The 16,171-nt window shown below is 40.8% G+C and overlaps 1 protein-coding gene across 17 annotated transcripts in view; it reads left to right on the top strand.

Moving 5' to 3' along the window:
• The first annotated feature begins 3,886 nt into the window (after positions 1-3,886).
• The window catches only part of ABI3BP (ABI family member 3 binding protein), a 241,368-nt gene continuing 229,083 nt past the window's right edge, over positions 3,887-16,171 (top strand). For all 17 annotated transcript variants that reach the window (XM_019797315.2, XM_019797321.2, XM_034657432.1 and 14 more), the window contains exon 1: positions 3,887-4,070. In XM_019797315.2, coding sequence (XP_019652874.1) covers positions 3,992-4,070 — 79 coding nt within the window. In that variant the 5' untranslated portion in view covers positions 3,887-3,991. The remainder of the gene's footprint in view (positions 4,071-16,171) is intronic.

Raw genomic sequence — 16,171 nt, 5'->3', positions numbered from 1 at the left:
CTTTTTTTTTTAACATAAAGAACAGACTTTTCCCCCCAGAGTTTTAATAAAGAGGATACTCTATGATTTAATAAGCAAATATCTAACAATGCTCTTACTATGCACAACAGAAAGTTTCATTGTTGATTCTTATAGTGGACTTGAATGTTGATGATGGCATTATACCAAAGTTTATCTAAAAAGATATTTTGGAGTGCGCCAATCTTATTGTCAAGAATTATGAAGGGTTGAGATTTTACCCCATGTGCATGCTAGCATGCACTGTTCAGTAATGCTGGCAGGAGACACAAGACTCCAGGGTCAAAGACAAAGGACAGTTTATTTACTCACAACCATACAATTAGCCTGAATATCAGCATTTGCTCGCATTCTAGGAGCTCAGATTCCCATTGGGCCTCGCAAAGAGGTATGGGTGATACCTACGCATGCCGCAGAAACCCTGAACTTAGGGAACTTGACTCTTTGGTAATAGGATATGAGCATGTGTTCCCTTTTTGTCCCAGAGGGAAACCTTACCTTTTATTCAGTGGGACAGTAAACAGACTTCTATCTTCCAAGGCTGTTTCCTATACAAACGTCTTTGAAAAGATAGTCTGGAGCACAGGAAATCAGTACCTTTGCTTGTAAGATACACAGAAACATGAGGGTTCCTTGGAGAACTGTCCCCCAATGACTGCGCATTCTAGGACACAGTCTAGCTTTCTCTAGCTCGCTCCTCTTAGACTATTTCGAGGAACTGATGGGTGCTGTTTCATTTGACAGTTACTCATCATACTGCATCTTATTATGTTCTAGGCACTGGCTACAGTGATAAACAGGCGTGGTTCATCTCTTCACAGAACGTAGAGAAAATACAAATATATTTTATGTGTTTTTCCAGCAGTTATTCCTAAATGTCCTCTCAATGAGGATTTTTTTTTTTTTTGGTAATAGATTTTATTTTTGTAGAGTAGTTCTAGGATCACAGCAAAATTGAGTGGAATGTGCAGATTTCTCGTATGCCTACCCCCACACATGCAGAGATACACCATACACCCTTTGCCCTCCTCATTACCAACATCCCACACCAGACTTTGTTACAAATTGGTTACATTTGTCACAACTGATGAACTCACACTGATACATCATTATCATCTGGAGACCTTATTTTACATCAGTGTTTACCCTTGGTGGTGTATATTCTATGGGTTTGAACAAATGTATAAGAAAAGTTTTCCATGAATATTGGATATTCAATATTCTACAATCTCACAATAGAGCCTTCATAGTTTTAAAAAAGATTGTATTTATTTATTTGAGAGAGAGAGAGTGAGCACAGGCAGGGGGCCGAGAGAAAAGCAGGCTCCCCGCTGAGCAGGGAGCCTGATGCGGGGCTCGGTCCCAGGACCCTGGGAACATGACCTGAGCTGAAGACAGAAGCCCAACCGACTGAGCCACGCAGGTGTCCCATGGAGCTTCACATCTTTATATTTTTATATTTACAGACACAAGTGCCTGCAGAGGCATTTGAACCAGAGCTTCATGTCAGTATTCTTGGTGACAACCGAGAAACCGAGCAGAGATGCACAAATTACTCCACAGGCATCATCTCCAATGTACCTGTTGTCAGACGGTAATTCTTCCTTGAAAATGGCCTTAACTCTCCACCGATTACATGATCATAGTCCTGAAGTGTTATCTCATGTAGCAAGACACTTAGAGTTTTCCTGCAGCATTGGTATACCTCTTCTTTAGGTGGGGACTCTGACAGGACTGAAAACTTCTTGTTCTCTGCGAAGGTGAATCACCTCCTTTGACATGGTCCATTTCTTTAGGAGTTCCTCCTCCCCTGGTCTGAGGAGACCTCTAATATTTTACCATCTGCACGGAATACTCCTTGTCTTACTAGTAAGGTAATGCAGCTGTCTTTTTGGAGATTGCCTCTATTTAATTAGCCCCCAGTCAGTTCCAAACTGCCAATACTGATTGCTATTGTCGATCAGACTTAGCCTGCGGGCCAAGTAGAGGCTGACTCTTGAATTCCATTACCTAACCCTGGGACCGGCCCCTCACACTGTTGGAAGAATAAGCCTTCTTTTCAGTATTTCTGCTGGAGTTTTCTCCCCCCTCTCAGAAAACCTGTCGTTTCCTGCTAGCACAGTGGCCTCACTGGCTTAACTTGATGGCACTGGCATATAGAAGCCGAGACCTCAGTGCCAGCTGGATGCACGTCCAAACTTGGGTTTGCGAGAGCTGCCTATCCAAGTAAAAAATTAGAGATGAAAAAGACCTGTTAAATAACCCAATCCCTTCCGTAGCCGGTGCCAGAGCATTCCTATGGTGAGAGCTTAGACCTGGCCAGCTCCAAATGACTTTAACAATGTGCCTTCTCACGCTTTTTTTGGAAGATGGGGCTGTCTCTTCAATTTTTCTTTTGGTAACTTTTTTGACTAGAATTTTATTTGACCAGCATTATTCCACTTCCCACTTAGTGTTTTGGTTCAGCTACAGCAAACCCATGAAACGAGCTATTTTCAGAGTCCATATAAATGTTTGGATGACATTTCAAGTACATTATTAACCCAGTCATTCCTGCAACGTGTGTAGATTGTGGGAGAGGGAGAGAGGACATGTGTGGGCTTTAGAGGCAGACAAGTGCAGTTAGAATCATAGTCCTCCTTAATTGAGGGCTTTGTTATTGTTATTACTGTTGTTTTCAGTGACTGTCCTTTATTAAATGCTTTCTGTATGCCAGGTGCTATGATAGTTACTGTCCAAAAGTCCTTCCTGCTAGCAAATGTCTGAAATTGATACTATCATCTCTGGTTTAGAATTGAAAGTTTAGCAGTTAAGAGTGGAGGCTCTGGAGTTAAACTGCCAGATTAAAACGCCAGCTCAGTTGCTGACGGCACTATGATCTCAAGCCTTTCACTTAACCTCTCTATGCCCTGGTTCTCTGTCAAGAAAGTGCGGGTGATGACAATGTCTGCCTGCTAGGTTATTTTGGGGAAGAAATGGGTTAATATATGTGAATTGATCAGATCCGTGCCTCACAAGGAGCAAGCCCTTGAATTTACACAATGTTGATGAGATAGAGATGGAGAAATTTGCTCAAAAGCACGGAGCATCCAAATTTAAACTGCCATCAGTTCTGTTCCAGAGCCCACCCAAATGATTAACCATTCGAATACCCTGGCCTGGTCGGGAGGCTTAACCTCTCTGAGCCTCAGTTTTTCTCACTTGTCAAATGGGAATAATGCTAGGTCTCCTGTCTAGTCATTCTGAGGATTAAAATGCAATCATATAGGTAAGGGCACTATTCCAGAGGCTGGCCCAGAGCCTGGGATCGTTTAGTAATAGTGATTTCTCCGTTTCTACATCCACATCTCTAGAATATACGTGTGTATGTATCTGTGTGTGTATATACACTTGAATACATATGCGTGTTATGTATAATGAATTGCTATGGAACCAATGACTTACTTTTAAAAGTTTCTCATGATAATGGAACTTCAGAATGGTTCAAAGTGTACTTTTATGAGTTTACTCCCATTTAAAAGAAGAATTGGATTGTTTTACTAGATAATTAAAAACAGTTTCCTTCTTAATAAGGTTTTATTCTGTTCCAATGGTTTGGGGTATGCCTTTTCTGGATTTTTAAAAGTAGTTCATCGAATGGCTAAGAGTTGCCTAAATACTTTTTCTTTCACAAATACAGAGTGACCAAAATTTCAATTTTCATACCACAGAGAGAAGGGACAGTTAGAAACTAGCAGAGAGAAACGTGATGGTATGTTTTTTGCTGTTGTGCCGCCTTCTTTTTTTTTTTTTTTTTTGGTGTGTGTGGGAAAGGGTGTGATGTCATCTTGTCTCCACCCCCTGTGAGTAAGCCCACAGCAGAGCGAAGTGCAGCCTCCCGCCTCTGTCACTGGGAGACACTCCACTTAAATGCAGCTCCAGGGTTGCGGGACACCCACCAGCATCACTCCCCGTGCGAGGTGGCAAATGCAACATGCTCTCCAGCTTGGGGTGTCTACTTCTCTGTGGAAGTATTGCACTAGCCCTGGGAAATGCACAGAAATTGCCAAAAGGCAAGTAGCCCTGCTGTTTTGTGTTTTAAAAAATAGTTTTTGAAAGATACTCGTTTTTAAATGTTGATATTAAATGTGATCTACTTTATCAGATTGGGGGTGGGGGGAATACAGTTATTCGGTGGAGAGTCAAAGTTTAGATGTGTTTGAAGGAGTTGCTTAAACTTTTACTTCTTTCCCCCCTCTGGTATTTACTCTTCAATTGGATCTCTTTGATGCAAAAAAGACCAACTTCTTAGGTTTAACAGATGTTCACAGTAGCTTGAATGCTATAGATTCAAACTATAGTATTTGTATATTGAGTCATATGTAATGGGTATGGTAGTCTTCTAAAAAGCGTTGTATGGTGTTTTTATTCCCCTTCCCAGAGACTAAACCAATACTGGCTTTAGATTTAAAAGAAGCTAATTCTGAAACTTTGGATGGTGTAAACCTCATGTGTACTTGCTAACTTAGGGGTTGAGAGACACTGGGCAGGGCACACCAAAGAGGGTCATGTGCTAATTTGTAGACACTTCTCTCCAGGGGAGTTTGGAAGAGGGTTTGATCTGCTGGACAGGACACTCCCCCTTTCCCTGGCTAAATTGCTCTCATTTTAGTGTTGGTATTTTGTTTACAAATGCCATCAAAAGAAAATTAAACTTTCCAAATTTAGAGCTAAAAATCTTTTGTGCCTATCAGCACCTCCACAAGGGCTTGCCTCTGTCCTGTCCTTAAATGTAAACATTGCATGTGCTTTTCTTGTTTCTCTGCAGGGGCACTTTCTAAGCCAACTCCAGGTCAGTGAAGGCTTTTTATGGCTGCAGGCTGTTGTAGTCAGCAGGATTATGAAAAACAGGCTGAACTTACTATACAGTTATGATGGAAAATATTGGAGGTAATGCAGAGCCACAGGCTTGTCAAAAACCTGGTGTGTCTAGAATCAGAAAGAAAGGTTGTTAGTGTCAGACTATCCAAAAGATCCTTCCTAGGTCCTCCCTTTGCATAGTTCGTTCCAAAATCATCTTGTCCCAAGTGAAAACTGTTCTCTCCTCAGTGTAGTAAGTGAAACTTGAATCTAGAATGTGAGGGCTGGAGGGTTTAGCTAGTTGATTTTTCGCTTGGTGATGTAAAAAGCAATAAAAAGGGCTGAGTAAATCTTCTTAACTCTGATCAGATAATTATGCAGAAATACATACATACGTACATATACTATTAGATCTTTTCCTTCTATTAAGAATTTTGTTTCTTGATTGTAGTGAAAGTGTTTAAGTAAATCAGTTAAGAGGCACAAGCATTGAGAATTAATTGTTCCTCCTGCTGAAATATTTAACAAGGACACATCATTTGAGAGCAGTTGAGTTTTCTCAGGCTCAATACCTACAGATGGTTTTATTTTACCTCATATTCACTGTGTAGGGATGATAGCCTTAATTTTGTTATTGCAGACTTCTGCAAATTCCAAATGCTTTAATTATCGTGTTGCAATCACTGGGTACAAATCTCTTGACACAGTTTTCCTTTATTCGTTATGGTTAAAAAAAAAAGTTGCCCCAAATGGCCATGAAACTTTAGTTCATTGCACTTTAATTTGAAGAATTTTCATCCAGGTTTCCTTTGTAATTTTAAGAAATATCCATGGTTTTGGTAATTGTTAAAAAGCCCTGTCAAATTAAAATAATTATATTATAAAATAATTGGCAGTCCCCTTGTCTCTGATACTATGTCTTTTCTTTATTATGGAAGCTACTGAGGCACTTTCTTTTAGCTGAAGTCACCTTTCTCAAACTGTGTTCCAAGAATAGGTGTACTGTCCTCAAAAGGGGGCTGGGCAGGCATCTGTTCACCAATAATTTAAGGAGTGTTCGTGCTTTGTCTTCTTTTGGGGAGTCCCAACAGATGTGAGAATTTCACAAGGTCTGACACTTAGTAAAAAAACCTGCCCAACATTTTTAACACATTGTTTCTCAAACTCATTTGACTAAGACTCCTTTTCCTGGTGAAATAGCTGTAATATCTTGCCAGGGGCTTGTATTTCACGGAACGTATTTGGGGAAATGCTGAGCTAAACAAGAACAAGGAAGGGAGGGGAATAAAAAGGGTTTCTCATCTTTTTCCTTCCTACTTTCGAGTTAGTTTTGTATCATCTGTGATTGAAGAAGAGGATAGAGTTTTGAAGCTGGACAGGACATTAGTGGTTAATTGAGTGGTTGCCAGACTTCGATTTATGAACTGGTGAAAAGACAGATATGCTTTCACTATCAGGGTTGCATTATAGAGGACATACTTGAATTGTGTGAGATGTTCAAAGAGGAAACAAAATCCCCATTGTTCATCAACGCAAACCATTTTAGCGTATTTATAAAATAAATGAATTTATACAAATAAGTCTATTGTTTTTATTTTTCTCTTTTCACCATCAACTAAGGGAAATTTCATCACAGGCCAATATTTGAGAGCCACCGCCCTAGCTTAACTGTTTATTTTACAAATGAAGACAACCAGAGGTAGGAGCGTTAGTAACTTTCCCCCATTGATGGCAGAACCAGGACTGGATTCAAGTCAGAAATCCATGTCCCACCCTGTTTCCTGCCTGGTGAGCACACTTCTCTACCCCAAACCTTTTGAGTTACATTGTGCAGTGCATGTGTGAATGCTACCCTTCTCGTGAATACAATGTTTCCTACAAATATCATAACCATTATCTTAATCTTCACATTTTCCCAAGAACATATCCTATATACACACATACACAAATTATTATATCTATATATCTGTCTAGTTGTCATATATAGTTGAGATATATATAGTTGGCTATTTGTAAGAAAAATTATTTGTTAAATAAGGTATCATTTGTCCCTTGTCTTATGTCTATTTGCATACTTAGCCACATTCTTTGTTATAGAAAATAAGACATTGGAAGAGTCTTTCTTACTTTTCAAAAGCTTAGAATAAAGTTAGAGACTATTACTAATGGATCTCTTCTCCTCTCTGCCACTTAATGAGTATGTGTTTTGGCAAATCATTTACCTTTGCTAAGCCTCATTTTTCTCATCTGTAAAAGGGGAATAATGATAACTATCTCATTGTGTTTTAGAATTAAATGAGATGAGCTATAATATTAATTGGGCCATAGAAAAATGGATCAATATTTAAAAATATGTACACTATAATTAGTGATCTTGTGTCCAGACTGACAGGTCTCTGGAAGGGCAATACATTTTGGCATCATATTCTTGGCAGAAAGGTGGGGCAAAGGCCTTCAGTGTTGCTCTACAGACAGCAAGGGAAGACCTCTCCTGGGCTCTCGCCTGACCATCATCAACCAGTGTTTGATTGTCAAGACCAAACATTGCTCTTCTCTATGGAAAGCTGTACCTTTGCCTCAGGATCAGCTTTCCCCGGGGGTTGGTAAGGCCTCACAGAGCTTCCTGGAGAGATCCCCCTGAACTTGTTTTTCAGGAAGAGAATTAAGCCATAACATACAGGCCCTGAGAAGAATCACCACATTGTTTTACACTTTTGAAAGCCCCTGTCCTCCAGCTACCTTTTGGAATCTTTATTCTTGGCACCCAGAACTTTTCTTCCCCGTCGCATACCAGGCTAAGATAAAAACCACAGAGAACAATACGTAGTGAAGGGAGCCAACAAAAGCTTATAGTGGGACATGAGGGGCTTGACATACCTCTCTGCAGAAACTCCTGTGTGTAGAAGATGGTAATCAGCCAGAAGGCGAAGGCTACTATTTCCAGCTAACGCTATCAGTCCTGAGGTACGTGTGAGGAAAATCACAGAGGAACATCCAAGATACAAGTGTAATGAGAGAGCCTGAAGGCGTAAGGCTCTTGGGCGTGACTTTTGGCATGTGGCAGAGCGAAGAGGCAGCTGGCTCTTTGCCTCAGCTTCTTACCTGACAGGGTGGAAATCACGGATTCCAAGGACAAAAAACAGGGGCAGATGGTAACAATAACAACTCCACAGTTATTAATAACTCTTATCAACATTTTTTGAGCTCAGATTGCCTGTGGTAATTTAGGGCTAAATATCTTTAATGTGGAAAATCTAAATTCGCAAAGCTCCCTGTTAAGCAGGTATTCTACTTTTCTTATTTTACAGAGCATAAAATTGTGTCCAGAGTGTTTAAGTGATTTGCCCAAAGTTGTACAGTCAGCAAGTGGCAAAAGACTATACCCTTAATTTCTGTGTAAAATCAGTTCCCTGCTTTATGTGAAGATATGCTAATTTATTCAGGTAACAAATTATATTCCATGTATATGCAGAGCACTGAGGCTAGGGAGACACAGCTTCGTACCTGTCTTCAAGGAGCTGACCAGTTAATGGAGGAGATAGGGATGTAAAGAAACAATTACAATAGAGTGAGATTATCCTTCAATTTGGGTGAAGCTCAAAGAGATTTAAGAACAGCCAAAAGGACCCAATCCAGCCTGAAAGGATCAAGAATTAGGAGAGGGTAAGTACTTAAGTAGAGCCATGGAAGGCACATATAAGTTGGGGCAAGTAGGAGGATGGCTGAGAGGTGAGGGGCCTTCCCAACAAAGGTGGCTGCATGGCCAGCCCCCGGGCAACCCCCCAGGTACCTGTGCGCAGCGGGTGTTGAAGTACTCAGAGAAGAAGCCAGGACTGGGAAGTCCACACAGGATGCAACTGTGTCTTCCCTGTCTCTATCTGCCTGACTCCCCAAGATTGATGACAAAGATGGAATAGAAGCTTGCCTTTGGAGAGGAGGACTCCTAATGTCTTGCTCTATGAACCTCCCCAGACACTAACCTGGGGTCTGGTTCTCACTCTCCATGGATACCTCCCAATCTCCCTTTGACAAAATTTCATGTGTCACTCCAATGGCCCAGTCCATTTCCCCAAAGGTAGCTGATACTTGTGAGGGGCTGGAGAGGATCTCTTTTAATCTTAGGGCAGGGATGTTGGGGGGAAAATAGTGCGGAGTGCAAAAGGAGCCTGGAGTGGGTGGGACTCTGCTTTTAATAAGTGGTATGTATTTATGTACTTTCACTGTAGAAGAGTACAAGGGAAAAAAATGGCTCCCCTGCTAAAAGGAAGCAAAAAAGTTTGAAAACCATGGGAAAATTAGTTTAGCATCTTTGACAGCTCTAAAGTTTCTTGGCAGTTTTATTGATTTGTTTGTCTATTCGAGCCATGTTTATTAAGCATCTCCTAGGTAAAACTGAATAGATCCAGCCCTTGCTATAAGAGCCACTTATATTAGGAATGTAAAAATTGATTAAATATAATTTGTTTTTATGCTGAGACTATCATGTTTAGAACTCAAGGTTTAAAAATAAAGCTCCCCTGTGTGAATGATACATTCACTGGTTTAGTTTAGTTTTGTAGAATGCTAAATCAGACTATGAGACAATGAGCAGTAAGGAATTTTAGCCTCTCTCCCTCTTTTAAGTTAATGGGGCACAGGGGAACAATTGAGAAGAGAAGAATTTGTCTATACTGAATCACAGAAAAGACAGCTAAAATGTTTTTGTAGGTTACTGTGAGTTGACAGAAAGTTTGTCTGAGACAAAAGTAAGGTGTCTAATAAAGAGAGGGTCATTCAGGAGATGTGACCCACCTTTCTATCTGGGTCACCATCCTCAAAGGTTTTCCTTTTGCTTGTTTCCTGATTGTCATTATAAAAGTAGGTATAAAAAAAAAGAATGTTGAAATATATGAACTTAAAGTGATCTAAGAATAAATACAAAATTAAAATATAAATAGGATAATCTAGAGTGAGAGGTATTAGAATAGTAAAATAAAAATGTAAAAATAAATAGTATCAGCTAAAGAAAGAACATGCTAAAGATAGAAAAACAATGGTTTCAATACATACATTCTGTTAAAATCACATTTAAAGAATATGATAACAGGGGCACCAGGGTGGCTCAGTTAGTAAAGCATCCGATTCTTGATTTCAGCTCAGGTAAGGATCTCAAGGTCCTGAGATCGAGTCCTACATCAGGCTCAGTGCTCATCAGGGAGTCTGCTTTTCATCTCTTCCTTTGTGCCTCCCCCCACTGGTGCACTCTCTCTCAAATAAATAAATATTTTTTTAAAAAACTGCTTAATAAATACAAAGATGATAACCATATTACTCTATAGCAGGCATGGTGTTTAACGCTAAGTGTTTAGATAAATTATCTCATTTTATCCTCACGTCTATTAAAGATATGTTATTATTTCTTCTATTCTACAGATGAGAAACTAAGTATAAAAAGTTTGTTAGGTATCTACTGATGCATAACAAATTACCACAAATGCATCAGCTGGAAACAAGCCAAATTTATTGTCTCACAGTTGCTGTGAGGAGACTGAGTCTGGCTTAGCTGGGGCCTCTCCTAGGGTGTCTTTCACAGGCTGAACAGAGAGTTGGCCAGGGCTAGGGCCTCACATGAAGGCTGAACAGAGAGTTGGAACTTCTTGTGGTTGTTGGTAAAATTCAGTTTCTTGAGGAACACTGGCTATTGACCAGAGGTCACGTCAGGTCTTTGCCACATGGGCCTTTCTATTATGGCTGCTTACTTTATCAAAGTGTACAAGCCCAGATGAATCTGCAGGCAAGAAGAAAATTATAATCTTATGTAGCCTAATCATGGAAGGGAAAGCCTATCACCTTTTCCATTGGTTAGAAGCAACTCATTTCCTGTCATATAAGGTGATTACACAAGAGAATGACTACCAGGAAACAGGGATTATTGGGGGTTATCTTAGAAACTACCCACCACAAAATGGTCAATGGCTGTTGGGGTCATGTAACTAGTAAGTGTTATAGTGGAACTATGAATAGAGGAAATGTAACTCCAGAGAATACAACCGTTTGAGCATTAGCACCCATCCTCTCCCCATAGAATTCAGCCTTCAGTGACAGATGCCCATTAGGCTCACTGCCAGTTTGTCTCCCTACATGGTTAGGCTCAATTCTAGGAAATTGCTGAGAATAGAGATAAATATGATAAGCACAAAGACTTAATGTAAATACTGAGGACACAATTTTCTGTATGCAAGAGTCCAGTCAATGCCTAGATTCCTCTGCTGATTTCCTCCGTGGCACATCAAATGTGGTCAGTCCCATGTAGAAAGATATGCAAAGTAAATTCTCCCCAAATAGAAGCTCTGCTTTTCATTGTAAGACTTGGATGCCACCATCTCTCAAGCAGAAAGAGAAAACGTAAGACAAGGCAAAAATTTTCTTTAACAAAATGTATAAATATTAAGAAAGTAGCCCCTATTGAGTTGATGACACAATTTCCATAAAATATGCTTCTGAAACAGCCAGTGGGTGGATTCTCCAGTAAATGAAGGAGTTGTTACAAGGTCAAATTAAATTTGTGTTTGGAGGAAGAAAGTATACTTGTATTAGTGGATGTGATGGAGACAACTGGAGGAAACGAAGGAGCTTCTTTCAGATTTTTTTTTGTTGTTAATAAAACAATTCTTCCATATGCTCTAGGAATCAAAACAAAATTTAGGTTGTGCACAGGATATATTCTTAACATGATATCTAGAACCTTGCAGAATGTTTAACACCAAAGTATGCTGTGTGTGTGTTTTACTGTAGCCCACGGTCTCTTCTTACATTGGGATTATTCCAGAGGCTCAGGAGGTACTTGGTAAGAAGGGTGAAGTTCATGGTCTCAGTCTATGTTGTTGAAGTTATGTGGACAGGAAGACTGAATCAGGGCTCACTCTGCCACTCATGTTAGCTTGGGGTCCCCACCAAGAACCTTGCACGGTGAGAATTTTAGGGTGTGCTGTAGGTTTCCCTGATCTAACAAAACCCTGACTTGTATTCCCAGTGATTTGGATAGAAATTTGGGAACCTTAAAGGTAGCCTGAGGTTTTTAGGCTCTCTTGGTATAGCAAGCTATGAAGTCCGCTAATGTTCCTCCTTGTGGGACTCTGAAAAGGAGGTAGAAGATGTGACACCTTCATAGACAGTTCATTACTGTTCTCCGGTCGCAGACTATACAACTAAAGTCAGTGCATTAGAAAACCAAACAAAGCCCACCTGCTCCAAGCACCTGCTGGTCAGATTAGAAATTAGTTTTAGATAAAATTGAGGTCCAGTTCAAGCTTCTCTGATGATGTAACAATTCAACGTTTTCTTTTAAAGTGAGCTTAGCTCTTGGGGCACTGGGGTGGCTCAGTCAGTTAAGCAAGTTAACCCTTGATTTCAGCTCCCATCATGATCTCAGGGTTGTGAGATCAAGCCCCATGTCCAGCTCTGCACTCAGCATGAAGTCTGCTTGAGATTCTCTCCCACTGCTGCTCTCCCTCTGCTCCTCTCCTGGCTCATGCTCTCTCTCCCTCTCTCTCAAAATAATTAAAAAAAAAAAGTAAGTTTAGCTCTGAGTACAAATACGATAACATCTATCCTGATAGTTGTAACCCTCACTGCACATTAGAGTAACTGAAAGTTGTCAAAAGTATCAGTGTTGTTGTGCTTCCCTACTCAGTTATCATTTGATTGGCCCGGGGTGGGAGAGTTTTAAAAATTCCTCAGGTGGTTCCTGGGGCACCTGGGTGGCACAGTGGTTAAGCGTCTGCCTTTGGCTCAGGGCGTGATCCCAGTATTCTGGGATCGAGCTCCACATCAGGCTCCTCCGCTGTGAGCCTGCTTCTTCCTCTCCCAGTCCCCCTGCTTCTGTTCCCTCTCTAGCTGGCTGTCTGTCTCTATCTCTGTCAAATAAATAAATAAAACCTTAAAAAAAAATTCCTCAGGTGGTTCCAATATAAACAGAGTTGAGAACCACCAATCTATGGTTTTGAGCACGGAGTAAAATTTAAAAGTTAGAAGTAAAGCATTTTGCTATTTCAGTTTTAACATCAATTCAAAGATGATTTTTAATTTTTTGCTGCTTTGTTCTACAATTTTAAAGCCTTATTTGGAAAATTTTTGAGACTCCCTTCTCAGACTACATAGAATAAGGAAATGTTTAAAACTGAGATTAGCATTTGTTTTTGGCATTAGAAAATAAGTGCTAATCTCTACTTTTTAAAATCTCAGAAACTAGATCTGAGAAACTATGGTTGATTGTGTTTTTCAGGACTGGACTTAAATTTATTCATACTGTTATTCAATTAGCATTTTAAAAAAAATCAATATTAGGATTACAAAGATGAGTAAGACATTTCCTGCCTTCAAGGAGTTTGAGAAAGTTATATTAAAACTATTTGGCCACAAGGGCACCTGGGTGGCTCAGTCAGTTAAGCATCTGCCTTCAGCTCAGGTCAAGATCCTGGAGTTCTGGGATCAAGTTCCGCATCGGGCTCCCTGCTCAGCAAAGAGCTGCTCTTCTCTCTGCCCCTCACCCTGCTCATGCTCTCCCTCTCTCTCTCAAATAAATAAATACAATCTTTAAAAAAAAAAAACTATTTGGCCACAGAAAAGTATATTTTTTTCTTTTAGATGAAACTGTTTGTGTCTTAATTCTTTATCCTTATTTAGCAAAAATTTGTAAGAGTATGCTATTCCATTATACATATATGAAAAAATGAATTAATGTAATATATTAAGAAAAACAAAGAAAGCACTCCATGATCCTAGTTAATGTAAAATACAGGAGTTAAGCAAATGTACAGTGAATTTCCCTACTAGAAGGTCCAAGTTATATGAATCACCTTTGGAAATTGTTCCTTTAATTGTGCACGTTTACCGAATACATTCCAACTTATCTTCTGTTTTATGTTAAGGATAATTTGTGGGCACCTGGGTTGGTTTATAATATTTGAAATGTATTCTACTGAGTTTCTAATAAAACCAAAGGTCTCTCCTCTCTGAGTGGAGAATAAACCCTTGCTAACAAAGCTCGGGTATTTTGCTTCTGACAAGATCCCAAATAGAGTTGCAGATTTCCTTTCTCCTTAAATGCCATTCTTTGATTCTTCCATTCTGTTAACTGATAAGAAAACATTCCGGTTTTCCAAGGCCCTGCGGAGAGTCCGCGGTGCACACGTGTGCCTGCGAGCCCTAGCAGGCCTTCCTCTCCGGAGAGCAGCAGATTCTGTCGTTGAAGGAGGAGTTTGGGGCAGCTGCCAATGTCATGGGGGCAGAGAACTCTGGAATTCAGTCCTGTCACAGATATGCCAGCAGGGGATACGGGACAGAATTTTCTTTTCCTTTCACTTTCCCAGACGGAGTGAAAAGCTCTCTAAGTGGTAAGGGTAGGACAAGGTATCAGATGATCTGAAGGACAGCCCCTCCTTCCCTCTGCAGGCTCATCCTCTTCAAACACCCCAATGATCCTGTTGTCACAGAAGAATTCCCTAATTACTCATATTTTTACCAGAATTAGAAGGAAAATGATGCTGGCCATGTTCTTCCATGGAGGTTTAATCTGGAGTTTCATCGTGAATTGGTGAATTGAAATGGAAAATACTGGAAAATAGCAACAGGGGCTAGTGGGCGAGGTGCAGGAGTAAATGCGAGTCTGGGCAAGTGACCTGACCTCGCTGAAATCAGAGCTGCTTCCCTGAGAAAAGGGTATAATAAAAACAACAGTTCTCTTTCTAGCTTCCACTAATAAATAATAGTATGGTGACTTTAAGTGGTTGGTTTTTGTTTTGTTTTATTTATTTTTAATATTTATTTATTTATTTATTTATTTATTGGTGGTAACTTTCTTAACCTAAGTAAGAGAGGATGTGAAGGGACACCTGGGCGGCTCAGTCTGTTAAGCGTCGCCTTTGGCTCTGGTCATGATCTGAGGGTCCTGGGATGAAGTCCTGTATGGGGCTCCCCGCCTGCCTGCTGCTCACCCCGGTCCTGCTCACCCCGCCGTGCTCTCTCACACTATCTCTCTCTCAAAAAAAAAAAAAAAAAGGAGGGAGAGAAAGGAGGTGTGAAGACCAGATGCGTTTTTGAAAATCCTCTCCCTGACAAGGCGGCTAGAGGAAGACGGCCGGGAGGCTCTGGTCCCCTGGACCCTTCCTGAAAGGACGTGGAGCTACCAGAGTGCTCCGCGGCTGGTTGGCAGAGCTGCCTGAACCGGGGCCCGTCGTGGGTCAGCCGCACAGTGACTCGGGGCCTGAGGAGAAGACCCACGGATTCTTGAAGCATATGGATGTTTTAAGCAAAATTCTTGCCATCAGCATCCTGCTCCTGTTCCTTTGTCCAGTGCTCTGCAGGGGTTTGGAGGGCCCTGCTCACAGCAGATTTACCTTTTATCCTGAAAGATTTGGGAGCACAGGTTGTGGTCGTTGGTCAGTTTTATCCCCACATATCCGTGGGATGCGGTTCTGCGTGACTTGAACGTCCCCTGGCTGCGTGTGACGCTCTGTCTAGCCGACTCTCAGGGACTGCGCTGGTCGGATGAGCCACCCAATGGGACTTTTCCCCTGCCCTCTCTTTTTGTTGCTTCCATCCCCAGCCTGTTCTGCAGGCCACTTGGGCCCTCATTTTCACCTCACAGCTGACTCTTTATCTGTTCAGATATAGCAGGAATCATTCCTTTGGAAAACAATGCACACTTCATAATTTTTTCGAGGGAATAGTGAGTGTTTCTGTGTCATGCTAAATGTCCCACTTGACTGAAAATATGGCTTCCCACTCCTTCATCCTGGCATCAGCAAGCTTCTTGCAAAAAGCACAAATTTACATTCATCTGATAAGCTCTGTGCCTATCAGATTGGACAAACCATAACTGTATATTAACACCACAGTTCGTTCTTAAATGTTTTTGAAGATGGCCTAAGTTATTACATCTCTTGAATTATGGCAACAACATATGCAAGATAAAAGCCAGATACCACAGTGATATTTTGTAAGCTCACTTTTCTATTTATTCCTTGATTTTTGTTCCATTGTAGTTGTTGGGGTTTGATGTTTTGAAGAACTTGCTGAGAACTTTGCAGTTTTCCAGGGGCTCATTGAATTAGATCTTAAGCTCAAACGCCATGTTTCTCTTCATTTCACAGGTAGCCAACATTTCCTTGAAACCGAGTTTCTGTATCAAATGTCCCCATAAAATGTGATCTTCAAATTGGCAAGTGGATCACAGTTGCAGGCATTTAATACCATTTCAATGTGCCAGTCTCCCTCTTTGATCTCTTTCTCCGGCTCCCCCTTTGCTTTGCTATACTCAACAGATGCCTTCCAA

Source organism: Ailuropoda melanoleuca, chromosome 1 (genome assembly GCF_002007445.2).
Source record: "Ailuropoda melanoleuca isolate Jingjing chromosome 1, ASM200744v2, whole genome shotgun sequence".
In the NCBI taxonomy this organism is placed as follows: Eukaryota; Metazoa; Chordata; class Mammalia; order Carnivora; family Ursidae; genus Ailuropoda; species Ailuropoda melanoleuca.
Note: the sequence above shows the minus strand (reverse complement) of the source record. Positions and strands in the feature narration are given on the sequence as shown.